At 37.3% G+C, this 17547-nt stretch overlaps 3 protein-coding genes across 7 annotated transcripts in view; 2 read left to right on the top strand and 1 right to left on the bottom strand.

The window, feature by feature from the left end:
• Positions 1–1293, bottom strand: part of rai14 (retinoic acid induced 14) — a 44164-nt gene extending 42871 nt beyond the window's left edge. For both annotated transcript variants that reach the window (XM_086052729.1, XM_086052730.1), the window contains exons 1-2: positions 1176–1293; positions 1028–1068 (exon numbers count right to left, since the gene is read on the bottom strand). In XM_086052729.1, the coding sequence (XP_085908855.1) occupies positions 1028–1068; positions 1176–1216 (82 nt within the window). In that variant the 5' untranslated portion in view covers positions 1217–1293. The remainder of the gene's footprint in view (positions 1–1027; positions 1069–1175) is intronic.
• Positions 1–15146, top strand: part of scarb2c (scavenger receptor class B, member 2c) — a 106297-nt gene extending 91151 nt beyond the window's left edge. For 3 of the 4 annotated variants that reach the window (XM_086052733.1, XM_086052732.1, XM_086052734.1), the window contains 11 exons: positions 5625–5782; positions 7264–7408; positions 7519–7710; positions 7818–7909; positions 9149–9268; positions 10116–10294; positions 10370–10488; positions 12305–12378; positions 12719–12770; positions 13003–13155; positions 14260–15146. In XM_086052733.1, coding sequence (XP_085908859.1) covers positions 5691–5782; positions 7264–7408; positions 7519–7710; positions 7818–7909; positions 9149–9268; positions 10116–10294; positions 10370–10488; positions 12305–12378; positions 12719–12770; positions 13003–13155; positions 14260–14298 — 1257 coding nt within the window. In that variant the 5' untranslated portion in view covers positions 5625–5690 and the 3' untranslated portion in view covers positions 14299–15146. Of the gene's footprint in view, positions 1–4991; positions 5223–5624; positions 5783–7263; positions 7409–7518; positions 7711–7817; positions 7910–9148; positions 9269–10115; positions 10295–10369; positions 10489–12304; positions 12379–12718; positions 12771–13002; positions 13156–14259 lie in introns of those variants that run through there. The other variant, XM_086052731.1, reaches the window with a different exon arrangement.
• Positions 15147–15290: 144 nt separating this feature from the next.
• On the top strand, positions 15291–17286 carry LOC147135381 (liver-expressed antimicrobial peptide 2). The gene is made up of 3 exons (XM_086052736.1): positions 15291–15690; positions 15768–15907; positions 16964–17286. Exons 1-3 carry the CDS (start codon positions 15625–15627, stop codon positions 16995–16997), a joined length of 240 nt encoding a protein of 79 aa, XP_085908862.1. The 5' UTR covers positions 15291–15624; the 3' UTR covers positions 16998–17286.
• The last annotated feature ends 261 nt before the right edge of the window (positions 17287–17547 follow it).

The raw sequence follows: 17547 nt of genomic DNA, 5'->3' as shown, positions 1-17547 counted from the left end.
AACTTGCAAGTTTCCCACCTTCCAAATTTGAGTTACAAGGCAAAATCTGAGTTTCAAGTGATCTTCGGTTTATTTCATTCAGCATAAATCTAAAATCAAATAGTCAAAAACATATCAACAAAAGAAACAAATACCCGGTTGAAAAGGCTTATGGCGAAAGCACTGCTTATGATCGCCGTACCCTTATTTTCATTCTCTCCAATTCAGTCGCATGATCCCTAATCATCGCTGATATAAGGTATTTTACCCGAACCTGCTAAATACATATATATATGCGCTGTACAAGTATGGCTTACCCAAAAAAATAAAGATTGATAACAATCCATACTTTCCGTCCCTCTTGAGTAAAGTGGGGGGGGGGGGCAAACTGAGCAATTAAGGTATTATGTTGCTGATAAAACAAAATGTTTGTATTCATGCTTGAATGCTGATTTGGAATACAGTATTTCCAAAATTCCCCAGCAAAGCCTTTAGCACATGCATTAAGTTGACTTGCGTTCAATGTTTAATGAAAACATAGGTTAACTTCTTCATACACTTGTATGACAGTTAAGTATGCTAAAACGCATAAAGCCAACGTTAGCAGAGTGCTCACAATTTACTGCTCCTCTTCACTGGTTTACTTCTTTTTACAGTTTGGTGAGTTGATAATGTTGAAATTTTACTTAAAACAGCCTTCCCCAGAAACAGATTAATTCAAAATGTGTACTACTACTCATGTACTGTAAATACATGTACCAACATTTACTTTGTACACTTGCGCAATAAACATGCTATGTATCTTAAGTAAACGTGTTTGCAGTGTACTCCTAAGAATCCACGAACATGTTTAAGTTGTCTGCCTTTTGCATTTTACAGCTAACGGTGTAAATCAAGTGTTTCCAAAGACCAGCATTACTAAAGTAGCGAATGCGCGCGACGTGCATCTTCGCCACCGAAACACTTGACGAGCACGAGACTGCAACAAACAACTCTTAGAAGGCGAACTGTCTAAATTGCATGCTTTTAATTTGCAGAGAGTACTTACCCTCTTTTTTATGGTGTCGGGAGAATCGGCTGGAGAGTCTCCTAATGGGAGCCAAAAAGCGGATTAGCTAGCGAACAGCGAGTCGTTGTTCTGCCGCGGCTTGAGTGGGAGGATGCAGAGAAAGCTGAAGAAAACAGTGCGGGCGTACCGACGGACCGACACACTAGCCCGGCTCGGCCCCGGCCGCATACATTAAAAGTTGGGGCTGTTGCTGGACCCCCCTCCCTCCACACACAAGCCTGTTGGCTGCCGCTGGAGTGTGACGTCACAACGCCCCGGGCTCTCGTGACCGAGATGGGGGGGTGGGGACGGGCACGTCGAGGCGGGGGTTCGTGTCCTCCATTGTACTTCATTCATGAACTGCATGTCGGGATTTTGCAGCTCGTTAGGATGGAAAAAACTAAATGGAAAACTGTACATAAAAATTCATTTCAAATGTATAGGACGTTAAATAAAAATTGGACCTAAAGTTGAAAAAATAAGTAAATAAAATAAAATTCTGAAAGGGGAAGTCAACGCAAACTTTTTTTTTCCCAAAATATGTTCTATGCAAGCCCACTAGTTGAAACAGGGCATTCTGATAAATATTGCGTTTGTGGAATAAATGTTAATCTACTCGTTTTTAGCCATCTCTGGAGGCGGCCATTTTGTCTTCTGTCGACTGAACACGACATCCCAACTGCTTACAACGACCAATCACGGCTCAGATTCAGAAAGCAGGTCAGCCGTGATTGGTCGTTGTGAGCAGTTGTGATGTCATTTTCAGGCTAAAAACGAGTGCATTTTTCTGCTTGATTTATATTCCACAAACGCAAAATGAATCAGAATGCAATGTTTCAACTAGTGGGCCTGCTGGGAACATATTCTTGAAAAAAATATGTTTGAGGTGACTTCCACTTTAAGGATTAAAGGTAAATGAATGATTCCAAATTATACTCAAATGTACTGTATTGGACGCATGGTTTCAAAATTAAATTTATTGATTGTTTACCTTTGATCTAACGCATGTTAAATAGGAGTCAGCACACACCTAAAATCTTTTTAAGTGCCTCAATTTAACTACAGTTAAAGTTCAGTAAGCGCTTTGTGATTTTTTTTTTTTTTTTTGCTTTTAAGCTGAAGCACAGCAGTTCAAAGTAAACACTGACTTATTTTGAACGGTTCATAATTACATTCACCGTGCCTTTAAAAAAAAGAAAATATCACTGTTGTGTAAAAACACAAATAATATAAAGAACAGTCTAATAAAGTAATTAATATAAGATGAACGTAATACTGGAATGCATGTTTCACTATATCATGCTAATTGGAACTCTTTTACTATATTCTCGATAATTTACCGCTCTCTTTCCACAGTAACAGCGTTCCCAGATGACTACCGTTGATGCATAGTCATCATTACGAATGTCACGACTCACCTGTTTTCTGGGTTTGATCTCATGATGTTCGCACTGCGAGCCAGAGGTCACTTTGACGTCAATTTCAGTCGACAGCAGAGGGTGGCGGTGCTGCATAAAATGTCAGCCTCCTTGCATGGCTGAAAACTAATAGCTTTTATCTGCTTAATTCTTGCCCGACAAAAGCGCAATATCAGAATACCGGGGGCACATAAAACATAATATTGCAAAGACAATTTTCGACTTCACTTTAAGTTTAGGTTCTAACTAAGTTCTAACACTGTGACACCAATGCTATTCATTGTCCATCTATGGCATTTCCCATTATGTGATAGCATTAAGCTAGCAAACTTTAAGATGAAGTTATGTGGTTGCTTTAATGCACAAAGAGTTATTATTTTTTGTTTAGTTGACAGTAAACTTCAACTGGGAGTAGCAATAAACAGCTTGACACACCTTTTTTTAATAATTCGTCACAATATGCCGAGCTACTGCTTAGTGTGAAGTGAGTTGAGTCCGGTAGCTCATATCTTGAGGCATTGTGGTGTTTTGGAATTGGGGCTGAGAAAAGTAATACAGTAACTCACCAGTTGTGAGCAAACCCTTTTTGTATGCCATAAGAACAGTGCATTTGTATATGCCACAAAACATTTGGGTTATTTTGCATTGAAACTATGTGAGTTAATAGTTGGTGCATGTTGGTCTGTGATGCAACCAGAGTGCAGTTTAAAAAAATGGGAAAAAAGGTATCAGTGCAAGCAGCAACGTGTCAGAGCTGTAAGGGTGCAATGTGTTGATGTGATTTGGTAACTTCGGATAAGGGCTTGTTGCATCCTTACAAGCTGCCACTAAAACAAAAGCAAATATGTGTTTTGAGTGTAAATATACTATATCAATAAAAGAGAGGAAAAGACAAACAAAACCAATCAAACATACAGGGATGGGGAAAAAATTGAGACAAAGTTACTACTTTCTCAGATTTTGCTATTCATAGGTACAGGATACATTTGAATACAATTAACATCGTTCTACTAACAATATAATTTCTAAATACCAAATATAAATGAATCATTTAAAATGGGAAAATAAGTAAATACAAGGTTAAAGTGTGTTGTTGTTCTTATGTCTCTTAAAACACACAGAGCTGGAAGAAATTAAGTGCTTAGTTTTGGCATTAACATCTTTTCCGTCTAACACAGGCTGTCAGAATGTATATGAATGATTCTGATAGTGGTGGTCAATAGTGATAACTGTTGAGTGATGACATCGTACTGTACTAATTCTGAAGAATAATAAAAGAAAAACATTGACCTCTAGTGGAGAATCTGTTAGTCAATACCGCCATGAGGTTCCAATCCTTTGTACATTATAAGGCCGTGTTTCTCAACTTTTATTGAGCCAAGGCACATATCTATTTCACATCGGAAAAAAAAATCTCACGGCACATCACTTAACAAATCAATTTACAAAAAGTGGCCGGGACACATACCTTCTGTCATCTAGAACATTTTATTGTTTTGCCTGTTACTATACTTGGTTGGCATAAATAAATTAGCAAACCACTGACTGGAGATACATATACAGGTTAGGCAAATTGGCCTTATCATTCGTGACCTGACGGTTGCCCCCATCTTTATGAAGATGTACTGCATTAATAAGGTCGACTTAACTTGGAACTTAACTTTCCCCAGACAAAATTTGTTGAGACTTGCACTTGTGTGATTTGATGTCATCTCTGAATGTTACAGGCAAGCACAACAGTAACAGTTTGAATTGAATGAATTATTATGCTATGCAAACAATGGCATTTGCTTTGGCTCCAACGGAAGAGCCTGGGAGAACCGATTTAAATACCATCAAGAGTTGTTTGCACCGCACTACCTTTTCTTTCCTGACAGATATTCACGTTCACGTCGGCGCGATGCCATTCAAAATGAGTTAACACATTTGACAAGATGTCAAATTTTATCGCTTGCCATGACGTCCGCTATAGTTAGAATCTGAGCTAGGATTGGTCATGTGGCTCGAGCACGTTCTATGAGGCAACCTTAATAGTTGCTCCTCCATTTGTTGACTATTGTTTTTATGATAGTTAATTAATTTTTAACAGTATTCAAGGGGAAATTGTGGCAAGCCTTTGCTGGCCACATAAAATGTTGTGGTCCGTGGTTCTTTTTTTTACTGCTGTGTTGTAGCTAATGTATTGCATTACAAAAGTTTACATCGTTTACCTACTTAATAAAATCTAAAATTTGATGAAAGTTTCCTACCGAAATGTTCATTTAAAAAAATGACTAGACCTCGGGTGAACCAAGAAAATTCCTCACGTCACGTGATTGCAAAGAATATAATAATCGACAAGATATTAACGGTAGCACAAATATTATCAATCTTTCACAAGCACTATAAAGCTAAATAATATTGAAGCTATGAATGTGTGTATTATTGAACTTGTACGTGTTAAATATAACGCCTTATGCGGTTATATAAAGAAAGAAAGAAGTGACAGTCGAAGAAACAGGAAGTCGCAGTAGGGTACTATTTTATTCTGGCATTTAGTCTTTGTTTCCTATGGTCACTTCCGGATATATCAAAACAATTACGGCACGTATCTGGGGCGTTGTTGTCATTTTTAGCATCACTTGTCACCGCCAGACGTCACCTAGTGCGGTCCCATCATGTTAAAATCATGTTTTATTTATGCGTGCGGATTATTTTCTTTTTTAATTCTCATTACGGGTATCGGGCTGGCCTTGTCTAACGTGTTTTCAAAATTAGTGGAGTCAGTGGTGCAAAAGGTAAGCGAGCACCATCCGCACTCTGACATTTTAACCTTGCGGCTATGACAGGTAATATTAAATGTGACACAAATGGTGGTCTCGGTTGGGTAAAATTTAAGATACAAAAAATAACGCCTTGTTTGTTTAGTCCCTCACTGGCCTCCTTTAGTTGTGAAATACTGCCATTTGACCTATTTACCCACGTGATGGACCACTTTTAGTTTTGTCATCGTGTCATTTTACATCCTAAATGGTCTTTTTGTCATAGTTGTTTGTTGCTGTAGTACTACTGTGGATCAAATTCCTTGTGTGTTTCAATATACTCTACTTGGCCTATAAAGGTGATTCAGATTTTTTTTTTTCGGATGAAACGATGCTTTCTCATCTGAAATTAAGATACTCTCTGTGTCCTCTCAACAGGAAATCGTGTTGAAGAATGGCACCGATGCATTCGATGCTTGGGAGGATCCACCGGCGCCGATCTACATGCAGTTTTATTTCTTCAACCTGACCAATCCTCTGGAGGTGCTGGATGGGGACAGGCCTGCTGTGCTGGAGATTGGACCATACACTTACAGGTAGGAGTGGAAAAACTACACGACTTACAGGTACTAGACGGCACTAAAGACAGCAGCAGGCATCTATTTGGACAGCGATTCACAAATTATCCAGTGTTACTTAATTGGTTGCATTAAACATTTTTACTGCAAATAATTTATCTTTGTTCATCTTCTATAGCATATGGTTCTCAAACATTTTACAGCAAGTACCTACTGCTGTGTGATGATTTTTATATAAGTTATTTTTATATCCTGCTCACTCTATATATCCCAATATTGTGTTTTTTCATTAAAATAACAGGAAATTAATGACGATGTCTTTTCTGTAGAAAACACAATACAATGAATACAAGCTAAATACAAATATAGGTATATGTAAATCTTGATATCCTCTGAAAAAAAATATGTGGTAGAACAACCAGTTTTCAAGGAATGCGTTGCACGGAATTACCCTAAATTCAATAAGTGGTTCAAGTATGCCTACCATTTAGCCAGCACAAATGTTAACAGATGAACGGTCTCAGTGGTTGAGTTTTGGGAACACAATTTTGTCAGCTTGGACTGACATGAAATAAAATATCTTAAAATAACCTATTGTTGTTTTTGTTTCACATGGAACAGGTTGGGAAATAGGAAAACAAGCTGGTCAACTGTTTCAGGCTTGAGACATGATATCTTACATGTCAATATGTACTGCTCAAGTACTTTGCCATGAGTTGGTTATTGTCTGACTTTTCAAAACCAAACCATAGATTTACGGTTCCCTCTTTTTTCTGCACTATCTCTGTGGGCTCTGTTTCCGCCTTTTGGATACTTTGACTCCTTATTGCAGCTAAACAAATAAACAAAAATACATCTCTGAAGCCTTTATGTTTTAAAGACCATGTGAAAGATTACATTTCATGCAAAAAAATGATAGTCACGTGATCCTCAAAGTCAAATTATAGGTCAGAATGTTCAAGTTACTAAAATATGCACCAATCTTCTGAATGTTTGCAGATTTGTAATCCTTGTTGAATTCCCTTTCCAACAATATCTTCGTGAAGATTGACCCAGTAGTTCCTGAGATATAAGGATTCAAACAAAGGCGGCCATGCCCCTTTTTCCCGAAAATGTCAACATTTGGCGGGCCGTATCTCACCAACCCCTGTTCCAATTTACCTAAAGTTTGAGGTTTAGTGTTGTGCCATCACTCTCAACAAGTACCGCAATTTTCATTACAATCAATTGCCTGGTTAAAATGTTACGTTTTTGGTTTTTTTGTTGGGGGGATGGGGGGGGGCAGGTGATTTGGCATGGAACGACCTCAATACTAATAACAGTAATCATTTTCGGATTAATGAAGTGAAATTGGGTAATTTCCCGCAGCACATTATTTGGGAATAATTGGCACATGGTGTCTATTAGCAAAGATGACTCTATGAGGAAATCTTCTTCAAGGAGGGAGTACTCCATGTCCACTCTAACTCGTTTATTTAATTTCTCTTTGTTCAACCCAGAGAATACCGGCCTATGGAAGAAGTGATTTTTCAGGATAATGGTACCAAAGTAGCAGCGGTCAACACTAAAACATACATATTCCAGCGTGACATGTCACGTGGTCCGGAGAGTGATTTCATCAGGACTGTTAACATCCCTGTTGTGGTGAGCATCCTTCTTGACTTTTGCATTCAACCACAAACTAATTATGTCAAATTGACGCAAGAGGAGGAAAAAAAACCAAAACTGCTCTCTCTTTGCTCCCTGCTGTTTAGACTGTGATGGAGCGGTTTAAGGATCAGCGTTTTTTTGCCAACCTGATCTCGTCGTACATGAAGGAAAAAGGCGAAGGCCTGTTCACCACACGAACGGTGGGAGAGCTCCTGTGGGGATACGAAGATGCTGTGTTGAAAGCAATCCATGCTTTCAAACCCGACGTGGATCCTGTTTTTGGACTCTTCTACAAGGTCGAGAATCAGGAAATCTAATCAATAAGTTTCATCTGTTTTTTTTTTTTTGTTGTCCTTAGCTTTGTGTGTTTTGTTGACACAATCCCTTTGTGGGGTGATTGCAGAGCAATGCGACCAATGATGGAGAATACGTGTTCCTCACTGGCCAGCAGGACTACAAGGACTTTGCTCAAGTGGATACTTGGAACAATCAAAGGTAATCGTGCCCACTCACCTTACTTCTATCATGACTCATACATCCGGTCAACCATCAGTGAGTGTTTGATTGAATCAGATGATGTTTACTGAAGTCGTATCAGTGTTACAGTTCCTTGTCTAATCGGTGTGAGTTTAGGTTCAAATCGCTGTATTAATTTCTAGGTTAGAAAATGTTTTCTTTTAATGAATCAATTTTCCCAAATCTTCTTTTAACCATGGTTCTATATATTTTTCTAAACGTCATTTAAAAAAAACATTGCACTTTCTAAGTACAATACCGCCATCATGACCGCCATAAAAATACAGTAGCTTAGATATTGTTCATCAAGAATGAGACAGACATTTTGTTCCTAAAAAGTCTACTTGAAATTATTGCAAGCCACTGTTACATTTTACACAGTCTGGATATCGTGCACTTTAAATGTCGGAAAATTACATATAGCTGTACTTTATTTCAATTCAAATGTATTGCACATCAAAGTAAATACACATTGCGCCTAAAGCAATGTTTAAAAACAGTCCATTCTTAAAGATTAAATGCAAATGTATACAACTTAAACGTTAAAACACAACTGAACTCTACTTCAGCTGTGATTGTACCACACTGAGATTCACTGATGCAGAACATGGCTCTCTGGATGACTGATATAAGTAGCATCGTCATCATTTTGTCGGAAATGGTAACGTTGAAGCAATATTTTCCAATATTGCTGTAATACCTACTAACAACCAAAACTTGTCTTTCGGGTTTGTTTCTCACAAGAAAGAGGAGAGAATGTATGAGCAAATGTGTGAAATGTATTACTCACATTAAATGCAAATACCGGTACTTTTCAGAAGGTCAATTTCTACCTAATTTGTTTTTCATTTTCATTTTTCATTTTTTCTTATAATATTCCAATATGTTGAATTAGAATTTTCAGGTTTTGTTAGCTATAAACTAATCATCAAAAGCATACATTTGTATTCACTTGGGACAGGTCAAGCCAATAATGTTGATGCTATGTGTGGCTGTTGGGCTCAAACTGCTGTATCATGTTTAGATGGGGAGTATTAACAAAACATTTTCTAATACTTGCGCAACAGCAACTTTATTCTTGATATATTAGATCTTCCGCCTTCATAATTAGGGTTTAATGAACCTGTGTTACTATTTCAGTAGGGCCTCAATACTCCATGAAAACAAATCCAGAACTACATTCTATTGTATAATAAATGTGTTTGTTTATGCATGCAGCTCGTTGAATTGGTGGACGTCTGATGAGTGCAACATGATCAACGGAACAAATGGCGCCTCCTTCCATTCTGTCCTCACAAAGAATGAAATACTCTACATGTTCTCCTCGGACCTGTGCAGGTGCTTCACGCGACACCTTCATGGCTTGATTACTATTTTTGGTGACTTTTATTTCAAAATCCCTGAAGGAAAAATGTGTGCTTTGAATTGAATTGACAAAGATGAAGTGTCAGATGGCTGCTCTGACAAACCCAAAAGCAAAAATGCATGACTGAAGCATCACAAAGTCAACAAGTCTGTTATTGCCATAGTGTTATCTTTCTGTCTGGATTTAGTTAGGAAACCTCCCCTTCTCCATTATCCGGGTCTGGATACGAGATTAATCATTTCAGATTTGGTCTGGCTAGGCAGCCTCATGAATGAGAACTCTGTTTGCTTACTGCTTATGGAGAACTCTCTGAAACCGTTCCTCAAACTGAGATTCCACAACTTACCAAGCGATTTATGAGAGAGGAATGAGCTGTGAAGACCCTTGAGGTGGAATAGTCCAATTAACAGTGTTAGATTTTAACGTGCTGCAAGCTAAAATTTCTGTTTGTAGACCTCCGCTAAGGTTGAACCGATAACAAAAGCGAGGAGAAAAAATAGCAAAAATGCCGTATTTGTTTGTCCATCTGTATTTTTGTGGGCTACTTCCTGGTTCGCAGAGGATGATGTAAGATGGGGGATGGGCAACTTAAATGCTGGAGGGGGCCGACATTTTTCATCAGTGCTACTGGGTGATTTTTTGTTTTTTGGTAATACATTTTTTATTGCATGCAGAAAAGATAATAATAATTGCTTCTGCATGATAGTGGTCACACACATTTTCATCATTAGCAAATGAGAGTTTTTTTGTAAGCACATAATAATAATGATAAAATCTTAAGGACTGAGCTACTTTCATGAATATGATCTCCTCTCTTAGGTCTATATACGCTGTGTTTGAGAAGGATGTGGTGGTGAAAGGAATCCCCGGGTATCGCTTTGCTCCCCCCAGCCAGGTGTTCGCCAACTCCTCTGTGAACCCGTCCAATGTGGGTTTCTGCGTCCCCGCCGGCAACTGCCTCGGCTCGGGCGTCCTTAACGTCAAGCCGTGCAAACAAGGTGAGGAAACGTCACAGTTTAAGTGTGTGTGTATCCTGTTTCCTTGACAACTGGTGAATCTTGCGCTGTGTTCAGGTGCGCCCATCATAATGTCCTCGCCGCACTTCTACCAGGGAGATGAGAAATTTGTGCGGGCAGTATTCGGCATGAGGCCCCACAAGGAGTATCACCAGACCTTCATTGATCTCGATCCGGTTAGACATACAATCTTTGCTCTATTTTACACACTCTTTTCTTGAATTACTTTGACTACTGAAATTCTTTGGTTTAAGATCAAGTTCCACTCCTTCAATACAGCACACTGATACAGTGTAACAACCAGAGATGGGCATCTTATTACATTTTGCTGGTCCATCATCCATCAGCGGACAGCGCACCCGTCCGTCATGAGTCAGTCATTTTTTGTGACAAACTGAATTGTAATTGACTGTCCATCTGTCATTTTAGTCCGTCATTTCAATCGTTCAGTTAGTCCGTCAGAAGTCCGTTGGTCCGTCCGTCCGTCCGTCAGTCAGTCCCCCCAAAAAACATCAGAAAATAGGTGTCCACCAGTGACGCGCTAACGGTCCGTCTTTCAGTGACAGTTGACGATTACACTGATGGAGGAAATCCCCCTTCCGTCATTCGTCAATCGTCAGCAAAACGAGCGTCCGTCAGTGACCACTAGGGCAGGCCGATATGGACAAAAATTAACATCTCGAAATTCTTGACAGATATGTTGTTAACGATACGATAACGATATCACTATGCATTCAGTAAAAACTGTTTCTTTTTTTTTTTTTTTTTTAGGAACAGCAAATGTCAACTACATAGAAAGTGCAGTTTTTAAATTTGAATTTACTGTCAGTCATCAATATTAACAAAGTCAATAAAGAAAAAATAATTAAATTTACATACTGCAACTGCGCTTTAATGATGAATAATTTCATGCCAGAAGTGTTGTGAATGTATTTGTGTGTGCTTGTGTGTGTGTGTGTGTGTTAACAGCGTCAATATGTGTTTGTTGTTCTTTTTTTCAATTTGTCCATGCATGTGTGGCTTGACGCATTGCGTCACAGTTGTGAGGTTCGGGCTTTAAATATTGTTCTCCGGAAATTATCTTCAAACACGTATAATGAATTTAGGAACAAATCTCTGAATTCACTTTACAGGGTCTTTCATTATTTGGCAGCACAATGGAGTTGTATTTTGCACGTCTATCTCACAGTTGAGAGATTCTAAAAACACGCACGTTCGGTTAGTCGAAGACCTGCCCTTACTGTTGGTGTGAAATGTGAATATGAGTTTGGATGGTTGTTTGTCTAGTATGTGCCCTGCAATTGAATGGCAACTACTCCAGGATGTACAACACCTCTTGCCCAAAGTCAATCGGCGTAAGCTCCCGCACATCTGGAGGACAAGTGCTATAGAAACGGACAGGTGCACAGTTTGCAATTGTGCAGGTTTACCTCAAGATTTGGCTACATTCATTCACCCGTCATAACCAGTAGATGGTGACTTGCGTGAGCTTTGTATGTGGCTTCCATGTGGCAGCTATGCTAGGTACTGTCGATAATCCAGTAGCTCTTATCATATGCCATAACCCTGTTGACCTAATGACAAGGCTGCATTAAAGATAACAAAAATTAAACAGCACAGTAGCTCAAGATGAACGCCGCCACGTTAGCTTAATGTTGGCTTCTGAACTTTGATTCAAGGTCAGCTGGTTGCACCCTACTCATCATAGCGTTCACAATAGCATTACTTTTTTGTCTAGCTCACAAATCTAGCTAATCATTTTTGTTGCTGAGCAACTTCTGCTCCACACTTCAGACCAGTTATCAGTGATATAGCGAAAATGATAAGTGGGAATGTGACTATTTAATTTGCAAGTCGATTTACTGTGTGCTTCCCTAAATTTTGTACAAGTACTTGTGCTCCTAAAATTTCAGGTTAGCGCCCACTGTGATCCCAGTAAGACATAAAAAGTTAGCCTGGTGCATTTGTGACAAACTCAATGGTGTTTTGCAGCTCACTGGAGTAGTCCTGCAAGCTGCCAAACGTCTCCAGGTCAACGTCTTTGTTGAGAAAATGAAAACATTCAGGTAAGGAAGTCAAATGCATGCGGAGCACGTTTGCTCATAATTTTCATGTTTTTTTGCGTATTTATATGTATAGAGTGTGTGAAGTAATGAAATGCAACTAGTCTACTTAAAAAAATATATATACTGTACCCCTTTTATGTATACCGGTATACTGTATGTATATTTAAAAAAAAAAAAAAAAAAAACAGTCCCATGACCCATCATCTTTTAGTTTACCTGTTAAAAGTTTAACTAGCAATCGTGCACTTCTATTATTACCATTTGCCTTAATTCCTCTGGAAAGCTAAAATCTCTTGAAATGTGTAGTCCTAATTGTGAATTTATTTTTATGATTTTTCAGTCAAACGGGAAATGTGACCACCGTGATTTTTCCTGTACTCTACCTGAATGAGGTAAATGCACGCACACACACACACACACACACACATTTCATAATCCCATAGCCAGGGACGTACTGGGCCCAAAATTCAGCCCGGGAATATGAAAGGACCCGAATACTAACCAATGAGCGGTGACAGTGAACTTAAGTCATCAATTTTGTGGTATACTCTGCATAATTTTGCAGTACCTTCAGTGTAGCAAAATACAAACAAGTCACACCGTTAACCCTCCTGACGTCCTCAGAGCGTCGTCATCGATAACTCATCGGTGGCCAAGCTGAACGCCGCGCTGATGGAGCAGAATGTGCTTATAAACGTTCCTTTCATACTGATGGGGATCGGCATCCTCCTGGGCGGAGTCTTCATGTTGCTGGTGTGTCGCCATAAAATGCCCGAGGTGAGTCATTTCCTCACACCTGCATACCATTTCAGCTTGTCACTTTGCACTTTCGTTTGACTTCAGAAAACGGAATAATTTTTCTTGTCATGTTGTTTTTGACTAAATAAATATTCTGATTTAAATGTAAATTTAAATACAATATTATTGTTGATAAAAAGGTTGCTATTAATAAACATTTCTTTAGAAAAATATGCTGTGTATATCTGTAACATATCGTCGCATGTCCAATTTTGGATTAAAAAGAAAAAAAGAATTCACAATTCACATCAATGCGATGTCAGTAACCCGCAAACACCATTCATGTAAAACAAAAAAAAATGGACATAAGTGTTTTTTCGCAGGACAGCGACAATATTCTTATTAAATCATGCATTTATCATAAATACATTTAAATATACGGTATAATCATCATATGAATAAAGTATTGATGTATCAAATTGTTTAATATTTACCTCTTCAATATAAAATATTTACCCTGTACATCAAAAATAGTTTTTATTAAAAATATATTTTAATGTAATTACATTTCTTTTGTATAAATATATATTTTGTGTATCTAAAAAAATTACAAAAGATTTAGTACATTTTTTTAGATACGCAAAATATATTTTCACAAAATTTTTTGATTTATTACATTTCTTCTGTATGAAGTATTTTAGCTATCATAGTTACATTACACCTGTGTAAAATGTGTGTACATGTATGTATGTGTGTGTCTATGTGTATATATATATATATATATATATACATATATATATATATGTATATGTATATATATCTATGTATATATAGATATATATACATACACTGCTTATCAATAAAATATTGATCTTTAATGTAAAATTAATTTAATGTAAAATAATTTAATGTAATTAAGCTAAAATTGTGTACTCTGCATATCAATAAAACTGTTTTATAAAATATGCATTTCTTCTGTATAAATTGTTTTATTTGCATAATAATACATATTGTATTCATTACGTAAATGTGACAATTTTTTTGTTTGAAATATTTACTCTACTCTCTTGTTAATTTTTTTAAAAAATATATGTATCATCAATACATTCGAATTATATTCTTTTTTTTTTTTCCCTCCCCTAGAGTACAGCTGCAGAACGGCAGCCGCTGCTTGCTTCATAGCCCCGCAGACAGGAAGTAACAGGCAGCACGGCGCCAGGTTTTCCCGCCTTACCTAACACAAGTATTCCGTGAATCTGCACCTTTTGAGATCTGAGGACAAGTTTGCTTTTGTGTTATTCTCAGTTGGCTCAACCAAGAAGTACTGAACTAATCGAACCTCCAGGCGATCTTAAAGATGGCGTCTTTTCTTTTTTTTTCTTTTTTTTAACTTGAGCCCACTCCCTACTGGTATGGATGCTTTTTTTACAGTCTTGTGTCATAACTGTTATGCCGCAAAGTGAGTGCAAGCCATCAAGCTGCAATACTTTTAAATAAGTATTTCTTTTAATGCACATTTTATCGGAGAAAATGTCAAGTGAACTGCAGTTCAGTGAACCTGGAATAACACAGTATTGTACACTAATAGTATAAAGGGAAGTTTTTGTTTTTAATTGTTTTCCCCTTATTCCAATTCCCCAGTTCCCCCAAATCCTGCTGACGAAATGCTACAACCACGTTGGTTGATGCTAACTCTGTGCTAGCTCACTGCTAGAAACGCCGCCTCCTTTTTGTATGACTGTTCTTACCAGCAACATGTTGTCTGAGTAATATTAGTGAATATCTTTTCAAATGAGCTGCCTGAGTTAAGTTACTGTATGACACAAATTCTCACAATAACCACTCACCACTGTCGTAACTGTCATCAGTTCTAGTCTTCTTGTGTTCTATGTGCAGTTTCAGATAGAAAAGAAAAATGTTTACACGCGGCTAATTTAGCTTTGTTCACATAATCAATTGGTTACTTATCAAAAAATGTGTCATTTGCTGTAAGCCAAATTTCAATAATAAAGTCATTGTGCTTTACATTAGCATGTTGTCATACATTGAATCAAATTCATGCTTGTAATTGTGCTCAGTGTGCTTGTTTAAAACAAAATTCGACAAAATCCCCACCATTGGGACGTTTCACAACGTTTGCATTTACACCGCTACAGTCATTGAAAAAGAGGACGTGAGATGGACATGAGATGTCGGTTAAAGTGGAATAAATGGTGTGGTGACGTCTGCTCTCATGGTGAAAATTCAACTTTTCTCTGTGTTTTTTCTCTGATGGTGCATGGTTACGTCTTCTGTGTGTGACACACGTGGAGTTGTCCTCAATCCACAGGTTAAAGACTACTTTGCAGTAAATACTGATAAGTGCACCCGCCTGCTTGTATCTGGAAATCACATTGGTTTCACCCTCATACCGGAACTGATCTTTAAAGGTAGCTCCTCCTTAATGTAATGAAAGCCTTTTTAATAGAAGCCACACTGCATGGGGACATTTAACTCCATCTGGGCACCATGAGGACTCTCGTGCTGAAGGTTGTTGTTTTGTCTCTGCTTCTGGCTCTCCTATGCAGCACACAGGTAAGTTAACATTGGTTAATAACAGTGTTTTTAAAAATGCCAACTTCATTTTTTTTTTTTTTTTATGGTGCTGGCAGGTGGATTCACTGCCCGTGCCTGAAGACTGGACTGGCTTGGTCCAGCGGACCAAGAGATCTTTGCTGTGGCGCTGGAACTCCATGAAGCCAGTGGGCGCCAGCTGCAGGGATCATATGGAGTGTGCCACTAAATACTGCAGGTACAGTAGGCAAATGTGGTTCTTTTGAAATTTTTCAAAAAGTATTGGTTTAGGAAGGGTTTAGCTCTCTGAGAGCTATTCTGAATTTACTACCCCAAAAATTATGGGGGGAAAAAAGATGGGACAAATGCTTCTATTTGAAACATTTGTGTTTTTTTAGGCAGGTGGGAATGAGTTGATGAGCAATCCACAGAGATTATATTTGTTTTTAAAATAGAGTGGCGGGATTTAAAATACTCTTTCATTTTTTTTCTGGTTAATTATAATAAAAACAAGTAATGCCTTTCAAGAGACTCAAGGATGCTTAACAGTATTTAATGTGTGGGTGAATTTATGTTAATTACAGTACATAGAGTTTACATTTATGTACATTTTATTTCAACATTTAATGTTTGGTACAGTATATAATTTTGCACTTATTATGTGTACATTATTTTTCATTTTGTACTCTGAATTTTAATAGTAAATTCTTTTTCCATATTTAATGTTTTAATTTTTATTTGCTTTTGATTTTTTTGTCATATTTAATTATTTTTTCGTTTTCTTTTTCTATTCTGTTTATTATCTTTAATCAAACCTTTTTAACAGTATTTCAAGGAGTGTGTGTGTGTGTGTGTGTGTGTGTGTTTTAACTTAAGTCAATGTTTTTTCTACATTTTGTTTAAATGTTTTCAATTTTCTTTTTAAAGTACAAGTAGATAGTTTGCACTTTCTGTACATTATTTTTCATTTTGTACTTGATCATTTTTAATTATAATATTGTGAGGATAAGCGGATTGGATAATGGATGGATGGATGTACATATTGTTTTAACTTTATCAATTTTATGCCATTTTTTTTTTACGTTTTCATCTTCATTTCAACAAATCGGTTGTTGTTTCTTTTCAAGTTTGTTATACAGTTTATAATTCACACTGTTTGTAAAAACGTTTTTGTTTGTCATTTAATTAAGAGGTCTTTTTAAATTGTGCTATATGTCCATTTTACATATTCTATTATCTCAGGATAAAGTCATGAGGTGATGACGCTCGATAAACAAACATCTTGTTTTTACAGGAGAAACGTTTGCTCTTTCTGGAAATTCACCTGAAGAACACAAACAATTCCATCAGGGCAAGTGTCGGCACAACAAGCTGCTTCTTCATGGATCAAATCAACTAAAAACAACAACCAAAAAAAAACATACATTGTATTATAGTCATGTTCTGCTTGAAGGGAAGACTTGGCTACTGGCCCTTTGTTTATGATCAGATTACCCCAAGTAATCTGATTAGTCTCTGCACGGCTACAAAACAAAAATGTAAAAAGTGGTGGACATGTGAACCGGTACTGTATAAATCTGTATATTGGTCAAATATACTCAGCAATCCAATGTTTAAGAGCTGTCCTCTTATATATTTAAACGTGCATACTGTAAACAATTTCAGTAGATTCCATTTCGAACACGTTTTGTAAAGGTTTTTTTAACATAAAAGTCCAAAGTAAACATTTAACTCAAATAAATGTACCGTATACAAATTATGCCTATTTTTTTGTGACGATTGGGATTAAGTTAAGCATGAAAAAAAAAAAAAAAACAAACAGTCCAGCACTGAAACGTTTTTATTTTAACTACAGAAACGTTTTATATGAATTACCGT

The sequence above is a fragment of the Filicampus tigris genome, chromosome 15 (genome assembly GCF_054856515.1).
Source record: "Filicampus tigris isolate MCC_2025a chromosome 15, RoL_Ftig_1.0, whole genome shotgun sequence".
In the NCBI taxonomy this organism is placed as follows: domain Eukaryota; kingdom Metazoa; phylum Chordata; class Actinopteri; order Syngnathiformes; family Syngnathidae; genus Filicampus; species Filicampus tigris.
The sequence above is the reverse complement of the archived record's forward strand: the minus strand, read 5'-3'. Positions and strand labels throughout refer to the sequence as shown.